This window comes from Neomonachus schauinslandi, chromosome 5, assembly GCF_002201575.2.
Source record: "Neomonachus schauinslandi chromosome 5, ASM220157v2, whole genome shotgun sequence".
Classification (NCBI taxonomy): Eukaryota; Metazoa; Chordata; class Mammalia; order Carnivora; family Phocidae; genus Neomonachus; species Neomonachus schauinslandi.
In genome coordinates, this window is record NC_058407.1 from 109,561,096 (window position 1) to 109,583,221 (window position 22,126).

Sequence of the window (22,126 nt, forward strand, 5' to 3'; positions counted from 1 at the left end):
AGTTTGTTCCTCGGCTCCCGGGGGCCTCCGCGCTAAGGGAGAATAACGCGGAGGGGGCTGAGAGGAGGGGGAGAGGGGAGGCGCCGAGGGGCAAAAGAGTGGAGAAAAGTGCGAAAAGAAGCAACAGCCGCTCCACCCGGGACCAGAAAAGTGGCTGGCCGCGTCCCGGCCGCCCGCCCTGCGCCGGGGATGCGGCGGCTAACGGTCCAAGGAGGCGGCAGGGGCGGCAGGAGCCGCTAGGCGGAGAGAGACCAGGTAAGAGACATAACGGTTCAGGGAGAGCGAGCGGCCGCGGCGCGGCTCCGACAGCGGCAGCAGCGGAGGGGGGCAGAGAGCACTACTTTCTACTTTCCCACTCCACTTTGCCCGTCCCTGCCCCGGCCGCCCCCAGCCCGGCTCGCCCCCCTCACCCCCGGGGGCGCCCCGGCTGCCCGGCTCCCCCTGACTCCGCCGCTCCCCGGTCCCCTCCGCCACTCACCGTTATTGCGCCGCGGGTTCGCCTGCTTTCTGCGCTTACACCTGGGGCCATCCGCCATGATCCTCTCGCTTGTGTCTAAATGCTCGAGTCACCTCCTCCCCCTCCCTCCCCCTTCCCCCCCACCCCTCCGCCTCCACCCCTCCCCCCTCCCCACCGCACCTGGTTTACGACACTCGCGGCTTTACGACATCACCTTCCTTACACCTAGAGCCGCTCGCTCTACGGCCGGAACCTTGTTGCTAGGGAGAGGACGGTTTGCGGCAACCGTAGAAGCAGCTCAGTTTGAATTGAGGGGAGAGAGAAAAGTTTCCCTCAGGTGTCGTGGGTTGGGGGAGGGGGGCGTTGGGAAACTGTGGGGACGTGGTCAGAAGGGCGGCAGGCAGTCGGAGGGAGAAAGGTAAATTAGGAGGCTCAGCGGCGTTCTGCTTCTGAACTGGCCCCACCCGCCGCGGCTGCCTGGGGCAGGGACGGGTCTGGCTGATTGCTCTCAGGACCCTGTACCCTCAGAGCTGCCCCTCTCGCAGTGACCGGAGCAACCTGTCCTCCCTCTTGGTAAAGGTTGGGCTCCGCTCCCACGCAGCATGTGTTCTCTCAGCGCATCCTGGGGCTCGGGAGAGGGTCTCTCTGGGCTACCCGGGGAGTTGCCAAGAGTAGAGGGAGGGCAGGTTCGGGGAACGGTAGGGACTGATTTGGGAAGCTCGGCCTCTGACGGCGAGGGCACGCGGCGTCACGAGAGAGGCTACCTGACCCCGCAGTTCTGACTCCCTTCCCTTACACGGACGCACGGTTTTCCCCCAAGCGAACCGGCATGGGAAGTGACTGCAGTTAGATAGAACTTCAGCTGGACCGAAAGAGGGGAGAGAAGTTCCGCTTGCAGGCAACACCGGCGGTGAAGCAGAATGAGTAATACCCACACGGCCCCAGTCTCACTTCCTCATCTGCACCAGGCTCTCACCTGCTGTCACCTCGGCCTCCCCCGCCCCGCCGTCCTGCTCTGGGCCCTCCTCCCTGCTTTCTTTTGCCTTAGAGTAGACGGACGAGATCGGAGGTGCTGAGTCGTAGAGTTAAGGTACTAAGGGGCCCGATTTACTACCTAAATGGGCAGTTACCGCTGAATAGGACCTTAAGGCAAGAAACAACGGCTGACAAATGTGGTCTTTGAAATTGATAGATTGCTGATCTTATCTCAAGTCCCTGACTTTATACAAGTTTGGGGATTTCTGAAAGACCATATAGGTAACACTACAAATAGCAAGAAAGTCAAATCTTAAGTATTCAGTAGGATTTAGCTTTCCCTTCCTTCCCTCCCCCTCTGCCCCATTCAGATGAGGACAGGTCTTTGGTACCAGCTTTATAGAATAAATGAGCTGTATTTAAAATAATTTAGTTGTCAATTAACAATGGAAAAGTTACTGATAGAGAAATTGCGAAAACTGAAATGTGACATAGAGTTCTAAATAGCACAGTAAGTCACCCTGCACAGTGCTGTCCCATAATAGGTGCTCAATAAATTTGTCTATAATTTTTGCCATACCTATGGCAAGATTATTATATTAAAATCATCTTTTAAACACTAGAATTTTAGAAGATCCATTAATCTCTTCAAACCCTTCAACTGAAATAAATTTACATCTGAAGTCTGGTAATTTAAAATTAGAAAGTTTAATCCTGAATATAGATGAAAATTTTCTCTTCCACATTTTCTTTGGCATTTTGAGAAGTGAATGCATTATTTATTAGTGCATGAAATGTGACTGTAAATATTCTTTGCTATACATTATGTCTATATATCTACTCATCCTCGATGCCAAAACTAGAATCATTACTCTTAATGATCATTTTAAGTACAGGCAGTCCTTGATTTCCTTAATACCATGTCAACCGAACTTGTGTATGTCAGAACCAGAACCATGTCCATGTTTTGCTTGGTTCAAGCAGTAATTTTTTCCTACTTTCTAAAATCTGTGCAGTGTTCTTCAGTTGCCTCCTGAATCCAGCAATTCCTTCCACTGCACACAACTTTTTTACAGCTACCCTAATTTCCAGTCGCAGGGGAAAGAAATACTTTCTAAGTAGAAAGTGTGTAACACACATTTTACCTGGTCTTAAACTTAGGAAGTATGGCTCATATCCTTTTCTCCTTCTGAAGTGGCTGTCCTGTACCTCCCTACTAAGCTTCCTTCAGTATTCATCCTCACCTTAAAGTCAAAGAGAAAGGGACAAGTAGGTACTCATTGTCTTCCTTACTTTAATGGTTACTGGTTTAGTTAGCTTGGGCTAGACTTTTGTTGTTCATTTCTGTGCCCTCAGGATCTAGTGGAGTACCTAGTTATATAGTAGATGCTCAATAGGGAAATATTTCTTAAATTAATATTCTTGACCTTTCTTATATAATAAGTGAGGATTGTTTATCTGCCTTCATCACATTAGTTGTTTGGAACAGTTGAAATCATGGATGTAAAAGCTGATTACTGTCATTTATATCCTGCCTTATTTTGAAACTAATTGATCTTGATTTTAGTGTCTCCATAATGGTTTTCCCCAAATGATTAACTCTGCTCACTCCTATATTTTAAATATGCATAGGAAATATTATTGATATCTTAAATCTTCTAATACGAAATTTCAGTTTTGTAAAATCCTGGAAAAATGATATATATTACAAATTGAATATTTGATTAATACATTTTGTTCACTGTAATGTTCCCAAAATTATTGATATCTAGACTGAAAAGAAAGCAGACAAAAGTAAATCTCAGAATAAGTTGCTGCTTTAAGCCTGATGCAGATGTGATGGTTGCTTATCTCTTAAATATAATGAAAGAATTGGAAAAAATCCCTAGAATAAGTTTAGAAAAGGAAGAACTTTATTAAAATTGAGCTTTATTTAGTCAATTATACCTCAATAAAAAAAATTTAGGTTCATTTAAATCAACCATGGTGGGGATACTAGTAAGAGTTTAACACGTATCTTATATCATTGATTTTAGTTATTATAGTGTCATTATGCAATATCTATTCAGTATATATACTCCTAATTTAAGTGTAAATGAAATGTTAATATTCTGCTTCTAGTGTGCACTGGGATTGCATGTGCTGAAAGGTATTCTGCTGAAAATGAATTACAATCTTTTTTAAATTTATAAGGAAAATGTAAATGGATAGAATATCCAATACTGAGGTTTTTTTCTATAAATTTTTCATAAACCCTTTCACCTGCTATTTGCTTTCCATGTAAGATTCATGTATAATAAGTTAGGATAAAATTTGACATAAAATTATTTTGAATTTAAAATGTAGATATTTCATGGTGTTCTACATCGAGCATATGATTTTCACATACCTCATTTCCTGAACACATTTGGGAAGTATAACTTCTAATATGATTCTATAATCTTCATCAAAATAAGAAGTTGGTTGTTTTTATTGAAAGATAACATTAATTACATCAACTAAATTAATTACATTACCATGTAATTCTAATCTTAGAGCTTTGAAAGAAAAAAGAATAAATTTGACACAGGTTACCCATCAAGGTACAGAATTTAGAAGTCCCCTAATGTTGCCCCTCATTCCTTAGCCCAATAATGACCCTGGACATGGTGTTCACAATGAGACAAAAGAGGGCCATGGTGGTTTAATTGCTGCAGTTTGACCAAATTCTATAGTCGCTGAGTCAGGAAGGAAACATGACTGCAGAGTGATCCAGAACCAACAGCTGCCTTTGGGACCCACACCAACTTTTCTAATAAAGTCTCCCAGGAGGTAATAATAGGGAGAAATGTTTTCCCCAAACCTCCATGTGGTTTTACTACATATTGCACCATAAAATGGTTTTTCCCTCTGGGGAATAAGGCTCCTATTTTTAATATAAGTCAATGAAATGTTAACACACAGAGCTTCTTATTTTGGGGGCATTTTTTCCAGGAACATGTATAATACAAAGAGATGTAAGTATAAAATGTAGAAAAAGATGTTTGAAAGGTGTTAACATCCAAAAACTAAAACTAATGTTTCCATAAAATCACAGTAATTAATATAATTGTTTTCAAAGGCTGCCTTCATGGAAGATACAGTTTCTATTATTGATATCACTTAGAACATGAATAACTTTTTTTTTTGTATACTTGACAACTATAGGTAAATTAAAGCACAACATGCATATTCTGGATTTGAGTGAATTTTAAGTATATACCTTATCAGGGATCTGATACCTGGTTTCTACTGCTGTTTTTTTCCCTTTTTGTCTCCATATGTCTTTTCTCTGGCATCTTGATCTATTTATTTATTTATTTTTTTTAGCAGCTGACTGGTTCTGCGACAGAGTATAGCTATTTCATTGACCTATAGTCCACAGATCCTCAGTTATAGTCACTGCCACTTTTCATTTTTTGGAGTATATTTATTTAAAATACTTGCAGTCAGTAACAGGTTTTCAATGTCCTACAATTGTGTTACACTCACATGAAAAAGTTGGCAATAAGAAACACCCTGTGTTCAAATATATCCACAACTTTAAGATCCCTGGTCAGACCCTTCTAATTCCTTCTTATGCCTCTATTTCTAGCTTACTCTCTTTATCCTAATTACATAAATAGATCACAGACTCTGCCCCTCTCCACTGGTTTATGTTTTAATCATTCTCTTCATGTTTCTTTGTGCCAGGTCTAACACAGATCTATTTGGATCAATTCCTTTCTCTCTTTGTTCAAAGTTTTTTGAGTCATCCCAACTCTGTAAAATGCTTTGATTTTTCATATTCTGGTTTTTCTCTGTCAAAGTCCATTCTCTGCCTTTCTATGTTCTTAGAGGCTGATTTTTATGGACCACAACACCCAGGCTCCTTTGCCTCTGGTTTCTGTTTGGTTTCAGCCAATTTGGAGGCCTTGGCAAATGATCACAGGAAGGAAAGAGAGAAAGGTCAGGATATTTATTTCACCTTCCCCCACACTCCCTCCTGCCTGTTTGTGGCTTTTGGCAGTAGCTTCATTCCTCTACCTAAGGCCACGGCTCTAGTCATACAACCCTGTCTCATGGCGAAGGGTCTTGGCAAGTTCCAGAAACTGCTTCCCTTTGTCCCTTCAGGCATAGGGATGGCAATGGTGTCCTCGTGTTGCGAGTCCTTGGGGACTTTATCCCTTATTGGTTCTCCTAAAGCCTGCCCACATCTCTGTAAACAGTCTCTTCATCAAACTGTCTTCAGTTTACCCTTTGAGTGTGCCATTTGTTTCCTGCCAGGCCCCACAGTACTACACGTAGAGAAATAAAATGTATTTAACCTTCTTTATCAATCAAGAATTCTGTTTCTTTTGATCACTACAGTAGTTTGAATATGATATAAATATCTTATTCATTGACTAAATATATACTCATGTTGTGCTATGTGTACATGCAAAATCTGGCAAATACTTAGAAATATGCCAGAGTCTATTACATAGTAATTACTCAGTAACTATTTGTAGAATGAAGGCCCCTGTGCTAATGATTAAAATCTAGGAGAGACTACTTTTATATACTTAATACATGAAGGGGAAAAGAAGATAATACCACAGTATTAAGATGGAGATAGCTGGTTGTCCCCAGCTTCTTAATAATGGCCCCTCTTACCCATGGCCACTTGAATGGTCTTTGCATGTTTCTAGGTGCTACTGTGCTACTCAGTTCTGGCCAGTGAGGTATAAGTGGAGGTGATGTGTGCAATGTTGAGGAAGTCTGTGCTTCAAAAGGAGATGGTTCACCATTCTCTTCTTGCTGGTTGGAATCAGACCTGCTAGCTAGAGCTCCTTAGGATTAAGAAAGGTAGAGCAACAAGATTGAAGGGGCTGAGTCCTTGACACAATAGAATACCAGAACTAGCCCTGGACTTCTTACCTCCAGATCTCTTATATAGAGAGAAATAAACATATCTTCTTTAAGCCACCATTATCTTAGATTTTCTGTTGTAGGCAGCCAAAGTTAATCCTGTTTGATGTAGGTATGTATATGAGTTTCCTAATGTTACTGCAAAAAATTATCACAAACTTAGTGGCTTAAAATAACACAAATATATTATCTTAACAGTTCTTGAAGTCAGAAGTCCAAAATGGGTCTCACCAGGCTAAACTCAAGGTTTTGGTAGGATTAGGTTCCTCCAGAAGGCTCTGGGGGGGGGGGGGGGAATCTTTCTTTGCCTTTTCCAGCTTCTAGGGGCCACCCACATTCCTTGGCTCATGGCCCCGTCCTCCATCTTCAAAGCCAGCAACATTGGGCAGAGTCCTTCTCCTGCTGTCAGCTCACTAGTTCTTTATATTTCTGCCTCCCTCTTTTGTTTTTAAGGGCATTTGTGATTAAATTAGGTCCATCCAGATAATTCAGGATATCTCCCCATTTCAAGATCACCTGATCGGCAAGCTTAATTCCATCTGTTTACCCACTTCTGCAGCCTCATTTGGAATAGGTATTCCTTTTACTTGATACTCTTATTTTACTGGGTCCTCTGCCCCCGAAACACTGTACTTTCATCTGGAGGGGTCTACATATGCTGTAACGTCTGCCTTTAACATTCTTCCCTCATTTTCCTGACAAATTCTATCACTTCTCCAAGAAAGACTTCCTTGACTTCAGGTTAGTTGAGAGGTCTCTCCTATGTATACTATATCTCCTGGACATTTATTTAACAGTCTCTTTGTCAATCTGTTTCTTTCTGCACTTCCTTAGGCCAAAAAGTGTATGAAGTATTTATAGCCCCACATAGCATCTGTCAATAGAATATGCACAAGAATAGTAATTGAATAAATGAGCTAATGAATAATGGAATCATAATTTTGAGTATTCCAGTCTTTTTAGTTTACAGCTACTACCCTTAGTGAATAACCTTACACCCAAAACAATTTTTAGGAGGATTACTTAGCCTTTTGTAATCCATTATTAAAAATTACCATTATTTGGGGCACCTGGGTGGCTCAGTCGTTAAGCGTCTGCCTTCGGCTCAGGTCATGATCCCAGGGTCCTGGGATCGAGCCCCGCATCGGGCTCCCTGCTCAGTGGAGAGCCTGCTTCTCCCTCTCCCACTCCCCCTGCTTGTGTTCCCTCTCTCACTGTCTCTCTCTCTGTCAAATAAAATCTTTAAAAAAAAAATTACCATTATTCGTGGTTTTGAATGTGTTCGTAATACAAAACTCAAAAAAATATGAAGACATTCAGTAAAAAATAAGTCTCTCTTTCCTGTGCTTTAGTCTTCCAGAACTCCTCTCTAGAGGCAAACACTGCTACCATGTGTCCTCCCACAGAAAATCTATGTGCTTACACATGTAGGGGTATGTATGTAGTAAATGATAGCAAACTATACACACTGTTCTTTACCTTGCCTTTTCACTTTTTAAAAAAGATTTTGTTTATTTGTCAGAGAGGGCACAAGCAGGGTGAGCAACAGGCAGAGAGAGAAGCAGGCTCCCCACTGAGCAAGGAACCTGATGTGGGACTGGATCCCAGAACCCTGGGATCATGACCTGTGCCGAAGGCAGATGCTTAACCAACTGAACCACTCAGGCGTCCCTTTATTTTTTATCTTTAAAAGCTTTTCAGATTAGCTGCTTCATCCTTCCTAAATGATTGCATAGTATTCCTAGGAATTCCTTTGAATTACTCTTCAATTTATTTTGCGGTCAAGTACAGTTACCCAAGAATTCCAAAATGGTTAACTTTTGCTAACATATAACAGGGATCCTTGCAGTTAATTATTGCATAAGGGGTAGCAAGAATTTGAAACTTAGAAAAGTTCTAACTTATTAGACATTTAATTTAAAAATCCAGTGATTAGTTTAATTAGAAGCTAAATGAAATACAAACTGTTCTTTCACTAAGGGTATTTTAAATAAATATATATATAGATTTTTTTGTAATACTAGGCATAAAAGAGCTTGAATAGGTTGCAAGATCCAGAGCTGAAATTATTGGTTTAATCCAGTATGGAATTTTTTACACACTTAGGTGTTTTCCTATGTATATATTCTAAACCATTAGGCAATTCATATGTTTCCAATCAGTGTAAATAAGCTACCAATTTTCAAATTTTTATTTAAATTCTAATTAGTTAACATATAGTACAACACTAGTTTCAGGTGTAGAATTTAGTGATTCATCACTTAAGTATAATACCCAGTGCTCATCACAAGTGTCCTCCTTAATACCCACCACCCATTTAACCCATCCCCAACCCACCTCCCCTCTAGCACCCCTCAATATTTTCTCTGTAGGTAAGAGTCTGTTTCCTGGTTTGCCTTTTTTTCCTTTCCCTATGTTTATCTGTTTTGTTTCTTAAATTCCACATATGAGTGAAATCATGGTATTTGTCTTTTCTCTGACCGACTTATTTCATTTAGTATAACACTCTGAGCTCCATCCACGTTGTACAAATGTCAAGATTTCATTCTTTTTTATGGCTGAGTAATATTCCATCACACACACACACACACACACACACACACACACACACACACACACACACACACACACACACACACACACACACACACACCCCTCACACACATCTTCATCCACTCACCAGTCAATGGCCATTTGGGCTTTTTCCATAATTTAGCTATTGTTGATATTGCTTCTATAAACATTGGGGTACATGTATCCCTTAGAATCAGTATTTTTTTATCCTGTGGATAAATACCTAGTAGTGAAATTACTGGACTGTAGGGTAGTTCTATTTTTAACTTTTTGAGGAACCTCCATACTGTGGGAATGCAAACTGGTTCAGCCACTCTGGAAAATAAGCTACCAATTTCCAAAAAATTTTAATCATGGTGAAACAAGCTCATGTATTTCCAGTGGCATCATACATTGGTACAATCCTTTTCAAAAACAAGCTGACAATAGGCTTAAAAAGATACAATCATATTTATCCCCATTGACTAAATAATTCCAGTTCTGAGACTATTTCCCCAGGAAATGATCAAAAACCAAACAAAAACTATACTATGACAAGGCTCATTATTCACAAAACAAAAAAATGGAAGTGATTCATATGTTCAATAATATGCAATTGGTTTAGTAAATTATAGTATACCAATTTGAGGAATATTATAATCAAGTAAAAAAAATTCAAGTTATGTGCCTATATAGGAAAAGGTGTGTATGTTAAGTGAAAAGGCATAATACTAAATGACATGTAGTTCTCATATGTATATGGCAAAAACTAGGCATCATTGTAAGTATATCAACTATACATGTGAAAAAAGACTGAATAATACTAGTATTGGGGTAGGGACGATTGCTTTTCCTCTAAGTACTGTGTGATTTTATAGTGGACACATTTAAGTGTCTCCTCATACCTCTTTTGAGTCAATACCACCTTCGTGTACTGTGGAAGTCCTGAAAGAAAGTGAAACAAATGCACAGAGATGCAGAGGTTAAGAGATGGAGAGCTACTGTCTATCTAAAGGTGTTCCAACTCTTTACCTGTGAGACCTGATTGTTCTCCTACTCTAGGATTCTATGAAAAATTAATCACAAACTTATATCCTTATTATAAATTTCTATATATATTTTTTGCTTGGGCCAAGTTTGAACTGGTGTCTGTTACACACAAACCAAGAAATAAGACAGCTTTTATATTTCTTTCATAATCTTTAACTTGTATCTTTAAAAAGGCTATTGCCATCTAATTACATTGCAAATAGTGTTATTTATCCTAGGGTAGTAAGTTTACTTATTGTGCAGACAATTCCTTAGATAATATAGTTAATGGAAGCCAACAGTACTTCTAGATGATATAACAAATATTCCAACTAATGCTAAACAAACTACATGTTAGTCTCATCTCTTCTTTTTGCCCTTTAATTAGAATCATTCCACCTATGCCTGAAGTGACATTTTCGGGGATAAAAATTATCTTTTAGCCTTGAACAGAAAGGCATGGTGTGGGTTATGCTCTTAATATCTGGCTCTGATCTTTGTCTAAGAACTTGCTTTTGCTGTATTAGCTACTGTTTACTGTTTACCACGTGCCAGGCACCATGTAAAACACTTCCCATACGAGATCTCATTTGCTCCTCACAAAAGCTCCTGTGCCAGAATGATGCACAAATGGCAGGAACTTTTGCTCTTTTCCATAGTTATTGAATGTGCTTCCCGTTTCACAGGCATTGCTTTTGGTATCAGAAATACAAAGATGAAAATTTCAGGCTAGGAGAGAAGACAGATGTAAAACATAGTAAAAGTGGTAAATGCTACAACAGTGGTGTGTACGAGGTACTCTGAAGGATGTGAGGAAATGACTAGCTATGTAAGGCAGCTTGTCTAATTCCCAAGAATTCTGACACAGCTGGAGAAGTGCTGAGATAATTTGACATCCAGGGAAAGAAAATGAGTCTGCCTTCCTGGAAATACATAAGATAATTTGGAAGACAGCAGAATCTGAATGGAGAGGATGTTAACTTTAGTGCATTAAGCTGCTGTAAACATAATAGAGGGAAAAGAGTATTAAAAGATACATTGGAGACTTTTAAAATATTCATTTATCATACAATTTTGAGGGCCTGGCATGTAGTAAGACAGTTTTAGGAGTTGGAAAGACCACTAAAAGAATGTCTAACCTGAAACAATTTGTTACTACTATAAACATTAGAAATATTAACTATGGTTTATATTGCTTAAGATTTAACTATAGTGTTATTTAATATAATCTGAAAATGTTTATTCTTCATCTGTGCTTCATTTGGATAGCCACATCTTGTATTTGTATGGCTTTTAGTTGCTGAGTTATTCCTTTATAAATGATTATTGAAGAGGAAAAAAACTTTTAAAGTTCCCTTGAGGATTGCTGTTCTGCTCACTTTTCCTCTGCTCCTCTTGCTATCCACCCCCCACCAGAAAACTTGTATAATGTGGACACTCTTGACTTTTTAAAAACCCTTTCATGGACTACAATTGCTTTCAGTATAAGGTCCCCAATCCTTAGAATCTTCAGGTGATCTGGTTCCTGCTTACTCACTTCTGCAGCCTCATTCTGGAATAGGTATTCCTTTCTTTTTTTTCTTTCTTTTTTTTTTTTTTAAAGATTTTATTTAGTTATTTGACAGAGAGAGGCACAGTGAGAGCTGGAACACAAGCAGGGGAGTGGGAGAGGGAGAAGCAGGCTTCTTGCGGAGAAGGGAGCCCGATGTGGGGCTCAATCCCAGGACCCTGGGACCATGACCTGAGCCGATGGCAGACGCTTAACGACTGAGCCGCCCAGGCGCCCCGGTATTCCTTTCATTTGATGCTCTTATTCTATTGGATCCTCTGCCCCCAAAACACCATACTTTCATCTGCAGGGGTCTACATATGCTGTAACTTCTGCCTTTAACATTCTTCCCTCATTTTCCTGACAAATTCTATCACTTCTCCAAGAAAGAATTCCTTGACTTCAGGTTAGAGGTCTCTCCCATGTATACTATATCTCTTGGACATTTATTTAACAGTCTCTTTGTCAGTCTGTTTCTTTCTGCACTTCCTTAGGTCAAAAAGTGTATGAAACATTTATAGCCCCATGTAGCATCTGTGACATACAATATGCTCAAGAATAGTAATTGAATAAATGAACTAATGAATAATTATTAAAACTTCTATGTGCCACAATGTTAAATGTTACATAAAAAGTAATTACCAGGGGCACCTGGGTGGCTCGGTCAGTTAAGTGGCTGCCTTCGACTCAGGTCATGATCCCAGGGTCCTGGGATTGAGCCCCACATTGGGCTCCCTGCTCAGCAGAGAGCCTGCTTCTCCCTCCCCCTCTGCCTGCCACTCTGCCTACTTGTGCTCTCTACCTCTCTGTCAAATAAATAAATAAAATTTAAAAAAAAAAGTAATGACCAATTACCGTGTTTTAAAGCTGTTTATAAATTAAAGATGAACAAATAAATCAATAAAAATATTTATAAATCATGAAATTTAAAGCTTGCATACTTTGGTAGGCAGAATAGTGGCCTCAAAAGATGTCTATGCCCTAATCCCCAGAACCTGTGAATATGTTAGGTTATGAGGGAATTAAGGTCGCAGATGGAATTAAGCTTGCCGATCAGGTGATCTTGAAATGGGGAGATATCCTGAATTATCTGGGTGGACCTAATTTAATCACAAATGCCCTTAAAAACAAAAGAGGGAGGCAGAAATATAAAGAACTAGTGAGCTGACAGCAGGAGAAGGACTCTGCCCAATGTTGCTGGCTTTGAAGATGGAGGACGGGGCCATGAGCCAAGGAATGTGGGTGGCCCCTAGAAGCTGGAAAAGGCAAAGAAAGATTCCCCCCCCCCGCCCAGAGCCTTCTGGAGGAACCTAATCCTACCAAAACCTTGAGTTTAGCCTGGTGAGACCCATTTTGGACTTCTGACTTCAAGAACTGTTAAGATAATATATTTGTGTTATTTTAAGCCACTAAGTTTGTGATAATTTTTTGCAGTAACATTAGGAAACTCATATACATACCTACATCAAACAGGATTAACTTTGGCTGCCTACAACAGAAAATCTAAGATAATGGTGGCTTAAAGAAGATATGTTTATTTCTCTCTATATAAAAGTGATTCCATTTAAAGCTGTAAAGCAGAGAGACATAATAAGTTCTTAGCCCTGCTAACAGGCAGAGGCATAGCATGGTCTGACAAAATTACAAATCTCTGTTAGCCAGTATTTATACTTCCAATCCATATTTGAACCATACAATTCTGGCCAATTTCCCATTTTGTGATTTTCTATGGTAAATTCTTAATCACAGGTAGCTTTTCTTGCTCTCCTCTATCAAGATTGCCTTCAACTGGCAAAAGGCACTTAGGGAATGGAAGAACACTTTCAATATTAACAAGATGAATGAATGAATGAATGAATGAATGGAGATTTGAGAGTCCATACTCAATTCTTTACTGTGGGTATAACCTTGAATAAATCACCTAACTTCTCTGACTCTGAGCCTGTGTTCCTTCTCTGCAAAATCAAACCTAATTTCTCTACATACACCAAAATTCCCTACATATTCACAGGGTTTTGGTGAGTGTCACATGAGATCATGTACGGGGAAGTTATTTTAAAAACCAGAAGACATAGAATTTTGAATTTTTACTGTACAAACCTGCTTTATCAACGTAACTCTTCCTAGAGTCAAATACTAATGAATTTTGAATAATTGGCTCTTTTGTATTTTATTACAGCTCCTATGATATTAACTCATTTCAGTAACATGAATTGAGTTGATTATATTTTTTTTACTTCTTCCTCTTGTTCACCCTGTGATGAATTTAAAATGTCAAAAACAGGTCTGAACTGACATAGTATATCAAATATTTGACTATTACATTACATCTGCCTTGATAAAGTTTTGAAAAATATTTGCTTTTTATTTCTTAAGGTGTTTGCAAAGGACTGGCTTTGGTTTTATGACCAGTTTTGTCTTTGAAATTACCTACTTAGATTTTAGTCAACTGTCAAATGCAATTGAATTTAATCATGTTTTTATTTCTAGGTTACTTCATAAAGTGTTTTTACAGATCATAAAAATGTCCACAAAGAGCCAAATTATTATTTTATTCCTACATTTGATATTGTTTTATATTGTTGCTGTATATGTTTAGATAATTATGTTGTTTTACCTTCAGAAACCATATTTTAATAGTTATAGCTGAATTTATTCCTAGTCAAAATAGTATGTGAAGCATGCACATTTACAACCAAGATTATTCAGTGTGTTTTGCTATTACTTACAACTAACAATTGACATTATTTTAATGTTGTAAATAGCTGTGGAATCTAGTCATTTTGTGTACATTGAATTCATTACTGTCATTAAATAAGTATCTTTTCTCTTTAGTAGCTCAACTTATTTCCTGAATCTACCCATTTGATATTGTGCTTTTGATTTGTAAAATCACCAATAAGTATCTGTTACTCTTTTTCAAATAATGGCATAATAGTATGAATGATTTTCTGGCGAGTATTTTAATTTTTAGTAAATGCCAAAAGTAATATATGAATATAAAACATCATATGTTCAGCATAAACTATAAACAGCAGAAATGGTTAGTAGAAGAAATTACTCAGATACTGTCTGCTAAAGAAAAAAAACATTGACTATATGAGAAAAATAGTTTTTTGAGGTGATTGAATAAATTGATTATAGTTCTTCCTTTTTATTTTATTTTCTGTCTTTATAGAAGAAAATGTACAACCTGATTTTTTTTCCTTATTACTTAGTTTACTTATATTTTTGTCCTCCCTGAACTCAAGTTCTTCAGACTTCGGGTATGTTATGGACATATATCAAACTACTAAAATCCACTTTTGGTGGTTGAGGTTGGTTTTAAATCATGTCCGTGTTGTATCTGCTCTCCTTCCAGTGCTAGACAGCTTCAGACAGACCAAAAGACTATCAACCAGACAAAAGGATTTGATGCAAAGAATTTGACAACCCATTAGCTAGAAAACCATCACCTGAATAATTCAAAATCTATTGAAGCTTTCCCCCCATATATAAAATTGTTCTGTAGTTCCATTCGTTTTTACATTTCTCCTTTGTATAGCCTTGGGAAACATAGATCAGTGATGTAGCAGCAAAAGACATCATGATACCAAATAGGAAATGAGGACTTGGGAGATGCTTTGGACCTCTTAATTTTCAGGCCACTTGATAGCAGATACAGTTCATTACACAGGAAAATTGCTTGATCTTGAGAAAAGAGGGTGCTGGAGGTGAGGGAAAATGAGTTAGTCACCAATACGGTTCACCTTGCAATTCAGTCATTTAGATCTAACTAGAGAATGATTGCTGCCATGTTCCAGATAAAGAATGAAAGCTCTTCTCACAATAAAATGGTGAATCACATATCCTCTGTTTAGATTCTAGAATAAGAAAGAAGTAAAAGGAAGGAAATAGCCTATGTATGTTAGTACACACTAATTTTAATAGAGAATGTACTATTTGTAGAGCCTTTATAATCTACATATGGTTTTATTTGAGCTTTATTATGGCATTAATAGATACTATTTCCATTTCTTATGTATAGAGACAGATTCAGAGGCTACAGTCACCCCACTCGTATGATCTAGACTGGGACTCAAATTCGGATCATAACTACAGATTCCATGTGTAAATTCTGTTGTACTCAATAAGCATAAAATATCCAGGGCTGTATGAAGACAAGATTCTAAAGCATAAAACTTTATTCTAAAGCATAAAATTAATATTCAGAAAAAGAATTATGAGCAGAGGGGCACCTGGTGGCTCAGTCGTTAAGCATCTGCCTTCGGCTCAGGTCATGATCCCGGGGTCCTGGGATTGAGCCCTGCATCGGGCTCCCTGCTCAGCGGGAAGCCTGCTTCTCCTTCTCCCACTCCCCCTGCTTGTGTTCCCTCTCTCGCTGTGTCTCTCTCTGTCAAGTAAATAAAATCTTTTAAAAAAATTATGAGCAGGGGCACCTGGGTGGCTCAGTCGTTGAGCGTCTGCCTTCGGCTCAGGTCATGATCCCGGGGTCCTGGGGTGGGGCCCCGCATCGGGCTCCCTGCTCGGTGGAGAGCCTGCTTCTCCTTCTACCACTCCCCCTGCTTGTGTTCCCTCTCTCACTGTCTCTCTCTCTCTGTCAAATAAATAAGAAAATCTTAAAAAAAAATTATGAGCAGAAATATTTTAGTGAGTATTATATGTTCAATATTTCTATAAATTTTCTCATGCAAAACTTTGAATGGCATATCATTCTTTCTGTACTCCATTTTCTCTGTTTCATGAACATAAAACATTCCCTCCTGCCCCCATTTCAGAAGATCTTTTTCCTTCCTTCCCACTCCCATTCCTCCCCATCTGCCCTTTAATCTTCATTGATTCCCCTCATCTCTGACCACCCACCACAAATTTTATCATCTTTATTTCATAATCAGTTGTTCCATGTCTTATCTCTCATTCCCTATTATAAACTCGTTTATGATAGAGACCATGGCTAATAATTCCTGTTTTAGTGATGAGCATATCTGGAAAAAATATATTTTAAATATCTTTTATGATAGAAAACTACCATCTATGGCTGGTATAAGAAGATCCTAGGGCGCCTCGGTGGCTCAGTCGGTTAAGTGGAAGACTCTTGATTTCAGCTTGGATCACGATCTCAGGGTCCTAGGATCGAACCCTAGGTCAGGCTCCATGCTCAGCAGTGAGTCTGCTTGAGGATTCTCTCTTTCCCTCTCCCTTTGCCCCTCCCCCCACTCTCGCGCACACATGTGCTCTCTCTCTCAAATTTCTCTCTCTAAAAAAAGAGTGGATCCTGATTGGATGCTGATATGGGAAAAGATGACAGTTTTCTTCAGCATACTTGATAACCTGAACTTAACCCAATAGGAAACAAAAGATTTGAAAAAGTGTTAGCCCTTTTTAAATGAGCTGCCAGGAATTAGCCATCACATTTTAGTACCGTTATGTATGGTATTATGATATTAGTATACCTGAGTTCTGAGAGCCAAGGAAGAAAAGATTGGTTTTTTGGAGCAAACACCTTTAATATGACTAGGCAAAAACAAAAAAGGAAGACAGCAGTCAGAAGTTGATAGATACCCTCCAAAACAACTCAAATTCTGAATTAGAATTTAGTAGCTCTGGAATAGAAAGGAATCTACGTTGTTCATGGATGTTAGGACACATGACAATACCTCTTCAGATTTACGGGGACAGAAAAAGAATCTAGAAGAGTGAATATCTCTAGTGGGGAAAGCTAAGAGTTGGAAAAAATCTAATACTACGTTGTTGTTAGCATTACCCACAAACAAAAAGATTCTCTTGAAACACAATTTTAAAGTTCTTGCATTAATATAGTATCTGGAGCCACGAGCCCATAACTATAGTAGTTCCTCCTAGAACAGAATAAATTGCCAACCAGATACAACATTAATTTGTAGAACTCTCAGGGTGTCATTCCTTCAATATGTGCATTTTAGGTTAGCCAACGGAAAAATTAATAAATGGTACAAATAGAGGTAAGGGGAGGAAAAGTTTTTTAAAGATAACACAAGATGTTGTAGTTGTCACTAATTGTCATGGAATGAAATATGAGTAGCAAGGCAAGATCTCAAAAAGATGTATCACTCATATCATGACAATCTATTTTTTTTCAAAACTAAGACTACCTGTAGTCAAAAACAAATGACTGCAGAATAGGAAGAAATCTCAGAAGCCTACCAAAAAACAGTTTTAAAAGTAAAGTAAAAATTTAAAAGTTAAAAGTTTTAAAGTAATTTTGTTTCGGAACCAAGACTGATTCTACAAGAATAAAGATAGTGTTACACAACCAAGACTGATTCTACAAGAATAAAGATAGTGTTACACAGAAACACACAAGATATAGTGATTGAGAATTTTAAAAAGTGAAATGAAATAAATATATTAACTGTATATCTGAGGAAAATGATGATAATGATAAAAAGACATGAGAGTTGGGAGAAAATCTAATATCCAAGAAAAAAAACCAGGAAAGAATATAGATACAGGTAATAATTTTCCACAAAGAAATGTCAGCAGAGAAAAAATACCCTTTAAGAATCATTCAAGTTATGAGGCACCTGGGTGGCTCAGTCGATTAAGTGTCTACCTTCGGCTCAGGTCATTATCCCAGGGTCCTGGGATCTAGCCCCGCATTGGGCTCCCTGCTCAGCAGGGAGACTGCTTCTCTCTCTGCTTGCCGCTCCCCTTGCTTGTGCTCTCTCTCTGTCAAATCCTTTAAAAAAAGAATCAAGCACTAACAAAAATATTACAACCAAATCATTAGTGAAACAAGGATTTTTTAAGGAATTTCTGGATGGAACCAGCTATTGGTTTAAGGCATAATTATTGTTCTTTTATTGGTGGGGAAGGTCAATGTTGTAAGATCATTACAGAAAATATTGCTGGATTGTTTTTAGAAAACTGTACAGAACTGCGTGTCTGAGTATGATAAAACTGAGATAAAATATTAAGGCAAAGATGTCAAAACATGCCATTTAACCTTGTAAAGCTAGCCTGAAACCAAGGGAGAGTGCCTAATCTTTTTGAAAAGGAACACTTAGGAATTCGTTTATTCATTTGTTTGACAAATATTTATTAATTTGCTTCTCTCTGCCAGGCACTGTTCTAAGTTCTTGGGGGTACAATAAGGAAACAGACAAAAATCCCTGCCTAGCAGAACCTATAGTCTAGTAAAATGAGACAAATAACAAATATAATAAATAAGCAAATTTTATGTTAGAAGAGGTTTAAGTGCTCTGGAAAAATAGAGCAGGATAAGAGTGATTGGAGATGCAGAAAGATCCTGGTTGCTCTTTTAAATTACAAAACACAAAATTCGGGGCGCCTGGGTGGCTCAGTCATTAAGCGTCTGCCTTCGGCTCAGGTCATGATCCCAGGGTCCTGGGATCGAGCCCCGCATCGGGCTCCCTGCTCTGCGGGAAGCCTGCTTCTTCCTCTCCCACTCCCCCTGCTTGTGCTCCTGCTCTCGCTGTGTCTCTCTCTGTCACATAAATAAATAAAATCTTTAAAAAACAAACAAAAAAACCCCCAAAAAAACCCCACAAAATTCCAGGGCTATGTAATGGATTCTCAAAAAGATGCATGTGAGTATATTGAGGATGTCAATGGAGCTAAGCATTAGGATATGTCCACTAAATGACTGATTTTAACTACTCAGTAATTATTGTCTGGTTCACAGCAGGTGTCATAGCAGAAAGTAAGTTGTGGAATTCTCATAAAAGAAATAGTTTTTTTAATGAGTGCTATAATAAACAAAATCTGTGATGTGTCCCATTAATTGAATCCTTAACACCTGTTCTCCTTATTTACCTTTTTTCATTTTAAGTACTATTTCACTCCTGTTTTAAAACAAAATAATTGAACATATGTGCACTATTAGTCATAAAACATTTACATTACATTCTTTCCCTCACTGTTAATGATAATATAATTTTCTGTGTTTAGTAGGTTTAAAAAAATAGGAATAATTTCTTTACCACAAATGAATATGTACATCTCATCTGTTTGCACAGGGATTTACTAAGTTCAGGGTAGGGAAGGACTTCTAGCTTCTTGTACCTTTTGCTAAGCTCTTTTAGTTTTATGCAGCAACATTATCAATGACATGTAAGTTCAAGACCACATGGATATAGGACCTTCTGCCTCCTTTTCTCAACCCTTGAAAGATCATTAGAAATAGGAAACTAATGTATTATTATTAAACTACAATAATAATAGTTCAAAGAGCTTTGTGCTCTTTACTGCTTAAAATTTCACTTAATCCTCATGATACATGATATCAGGAAGATTCTTTGCAGATTGAGGCTCGGAGAGGGTTATTTTACCAAGGTCACAAACTAGGAGGGGTGGGGTGGAGAGCACAGTGCACAGGATTGAGATGAATACTACAGTTCTTTAAAAACCAACAGCTAAGCTATGTTAAGTGACCTGGTTTTGTTGTGAAAACTGGAAATGTATTTAATAAAATTTACCAAATCTAGACATTGCATTGTCTAGGTAAATACCTGTCATTAAATGACAAAGTATCTTCTTGCTCCAGTGTTCCTTTCTCTGCCCCAGCCAACAGCTCAGTTCACTTCATCTCCCAGGGCAGAAACAGAATTGTAGTAATCTCCAATAAAGAAAGTGACAAAGGATGCACAAAAATTTTAGTTGGCTTATTTTTAATGTTACGCTCACTCAGGATATGAACTGTAGAATTTTTTTGAGTGAAATATCTCTTGTACAGTCATTCTTAATAATTCATCATTTTTAAGACTGAAAAAAATCTCAAAATGGGTATTGTAAGAATTAATATTTCAAAGTCAGCTTTTTACTACTTTGTACACAATTTATGGATCAAGCTAAAATTTTAGAAATAAAGTTTGTAAAATTTTCTAGTCTCAGTATTCATATTATTACAGAAGTGGAAATGCTAAACATTTAGTCTTTCACTATATATTAGTGTCTAGAACATTAACTGCCATAGGCTTTGCCTCAGGTCTCTCAAGTTGGTCATTAACTAAGCTTGCAAAAGAATAACCTATCACATTTTGTTTTATGAAACTGACAATAAAAAAATAACATTCTTGAAATCTAAAGGTTTTTTCCCTTGTTCAAAAATATTCTTTGTGTGGGTGTGTGTGCATGCACGTTCACATGCACGCATAGGTGTGCATGCATGTGCACTCTATTAAGGGATTGGTAAGCAAGTTTAACTGCTTGTTGAATAATGGGATGAAATGTAACATCCACAGAAGTGTCCTACTCCATTCCCAGGTGAAAATCACTGTATTGTTTATCAAGTGTCTCTAAAGACCAAAGTGATTCCCCAGGTAAGGAGATAGAATCTCATTCCAGAATTTTACAGGTTTATTAAGATACCCTTTTTATTGCTCAGACAGCTTACCACTTTTGCATTTTTGGATTTTCTTCTGTTTTTCTTTTTAACTGGTAATAAGACAAAGTGAGCCCTTTGACTTATGCACTGCATCCCACAGCTTTTCATCCACTCAGGGATGGAAATTACTTCCTTTCTTCTGTATCCATATTCTCTTCAGTTGTACAATGTGCTATAATATTATCAGACCCAGTGGTTCATTCTTAGTCCTCATATACCTTGTGATAAGCAAATCCTCATAGTTGATCCTCTGTCCTCTTTGAAATACTTCCTGCACTTAGCTTTAAGACACTTGCCTGGTTTCTCTAATTCTTCTTAAGCTATTTATTTTCAGTCTTTCTTACTTGTTCTCCTCTTCCCAATCTCTAAATATTAAAATGCCAAGGGTGTCTTTCCCTCTTAGTCTACATGCCTTCCCTAAATGATCTTATCCCTTTTCTTGGTTTTAATTCTTATCTATATGCCAGTGGCTCCCAAATAAATATCTCTAGCCTGGACCTAATCCATGAACTCCAGGCTTATTTGACCTCTCTGTTTGGATGGCCAGTAGACATTGCAAACTTAAACTGCCCCAAACTGTGCTTCTGGTATCCACCCTCCAACCTGCATCATCTGCAATCTCAACTTCTTATTTCACACAAAAGTAACTCCATCCTCCGTGAATCAAGATGAGGGTTTTAGAGGGGAGGGGAGTGGGAGGATGGGTGAGCCTGGTGATGGATATTAAGGAGGGCACATATTGCACGGAACACTGGGTGTTGTACACAAACAATGAATCACGGAACACTACATCAAAAGATAATGATGTAATGTATGGTGCCTAACATAACATAATAAGAAAAATTATCAAAAAAAAGTAACTCCATCCTTCTGAAGGCTCAGGTGAAAACCTTGGAGTTAATCATGACTCCCCCTTTTCTTAAATTCCTTGTTCATTTTTTCCAGAAAATTCATATCTTCTACTTTTAAAATACATACAGAATTTGACCACTTTTCATCAGTTTTCTTGCTACTCTCTCCCTCACTGAATATTCTTATTTCTGCCTTTGTTGCCTTTCGGCTTGTTTCAATAGACCAGCCACAGTTATCCTGTTAAAGCACTAGTCAGATCATGGTCTTTGCTCAAATCCTCCAATGGCTTCCCTTCTCAATAAGTTAAAGCCAAAGTCCTTACAATGTTTTTCAAGGTCTACATGATCTGCCCACACCCAACTCTCCATCCTTACCTCCTACAGTCCCCATCCTTCACCCTGTTCAACCACATCTCATC

At 38.3% G+C, this 22,126-nt stretch overlaps 1 protein-coding gene across 5 annotated transcripts in view; it reads right to left on the bottom strand.

The window, feature by feature from the left end:
• ZEB1 (zinc finger E-box binding homeobox 1) overlaps positions 1–536 on the bottom strand; it is a 194,324-nt gene extending 193,788 nt beyond the window's left edge. For all 5 annotated transcript variants that reach the window (XM_044915509.1, XM_044915511.1, XM_044915512.1 and 2 more), the window contains exon 1: positions 479–536. In XM_044915509.1, the coding sequence (XP_044771444.1) occupies positions 479–536 (58 nt within the window). The remainder of the gene's footprint in view (positions 1–478) is intronic.
• Between the last annotated feature and the right edge of the window lie 21,590 nt (positions 537–22,126).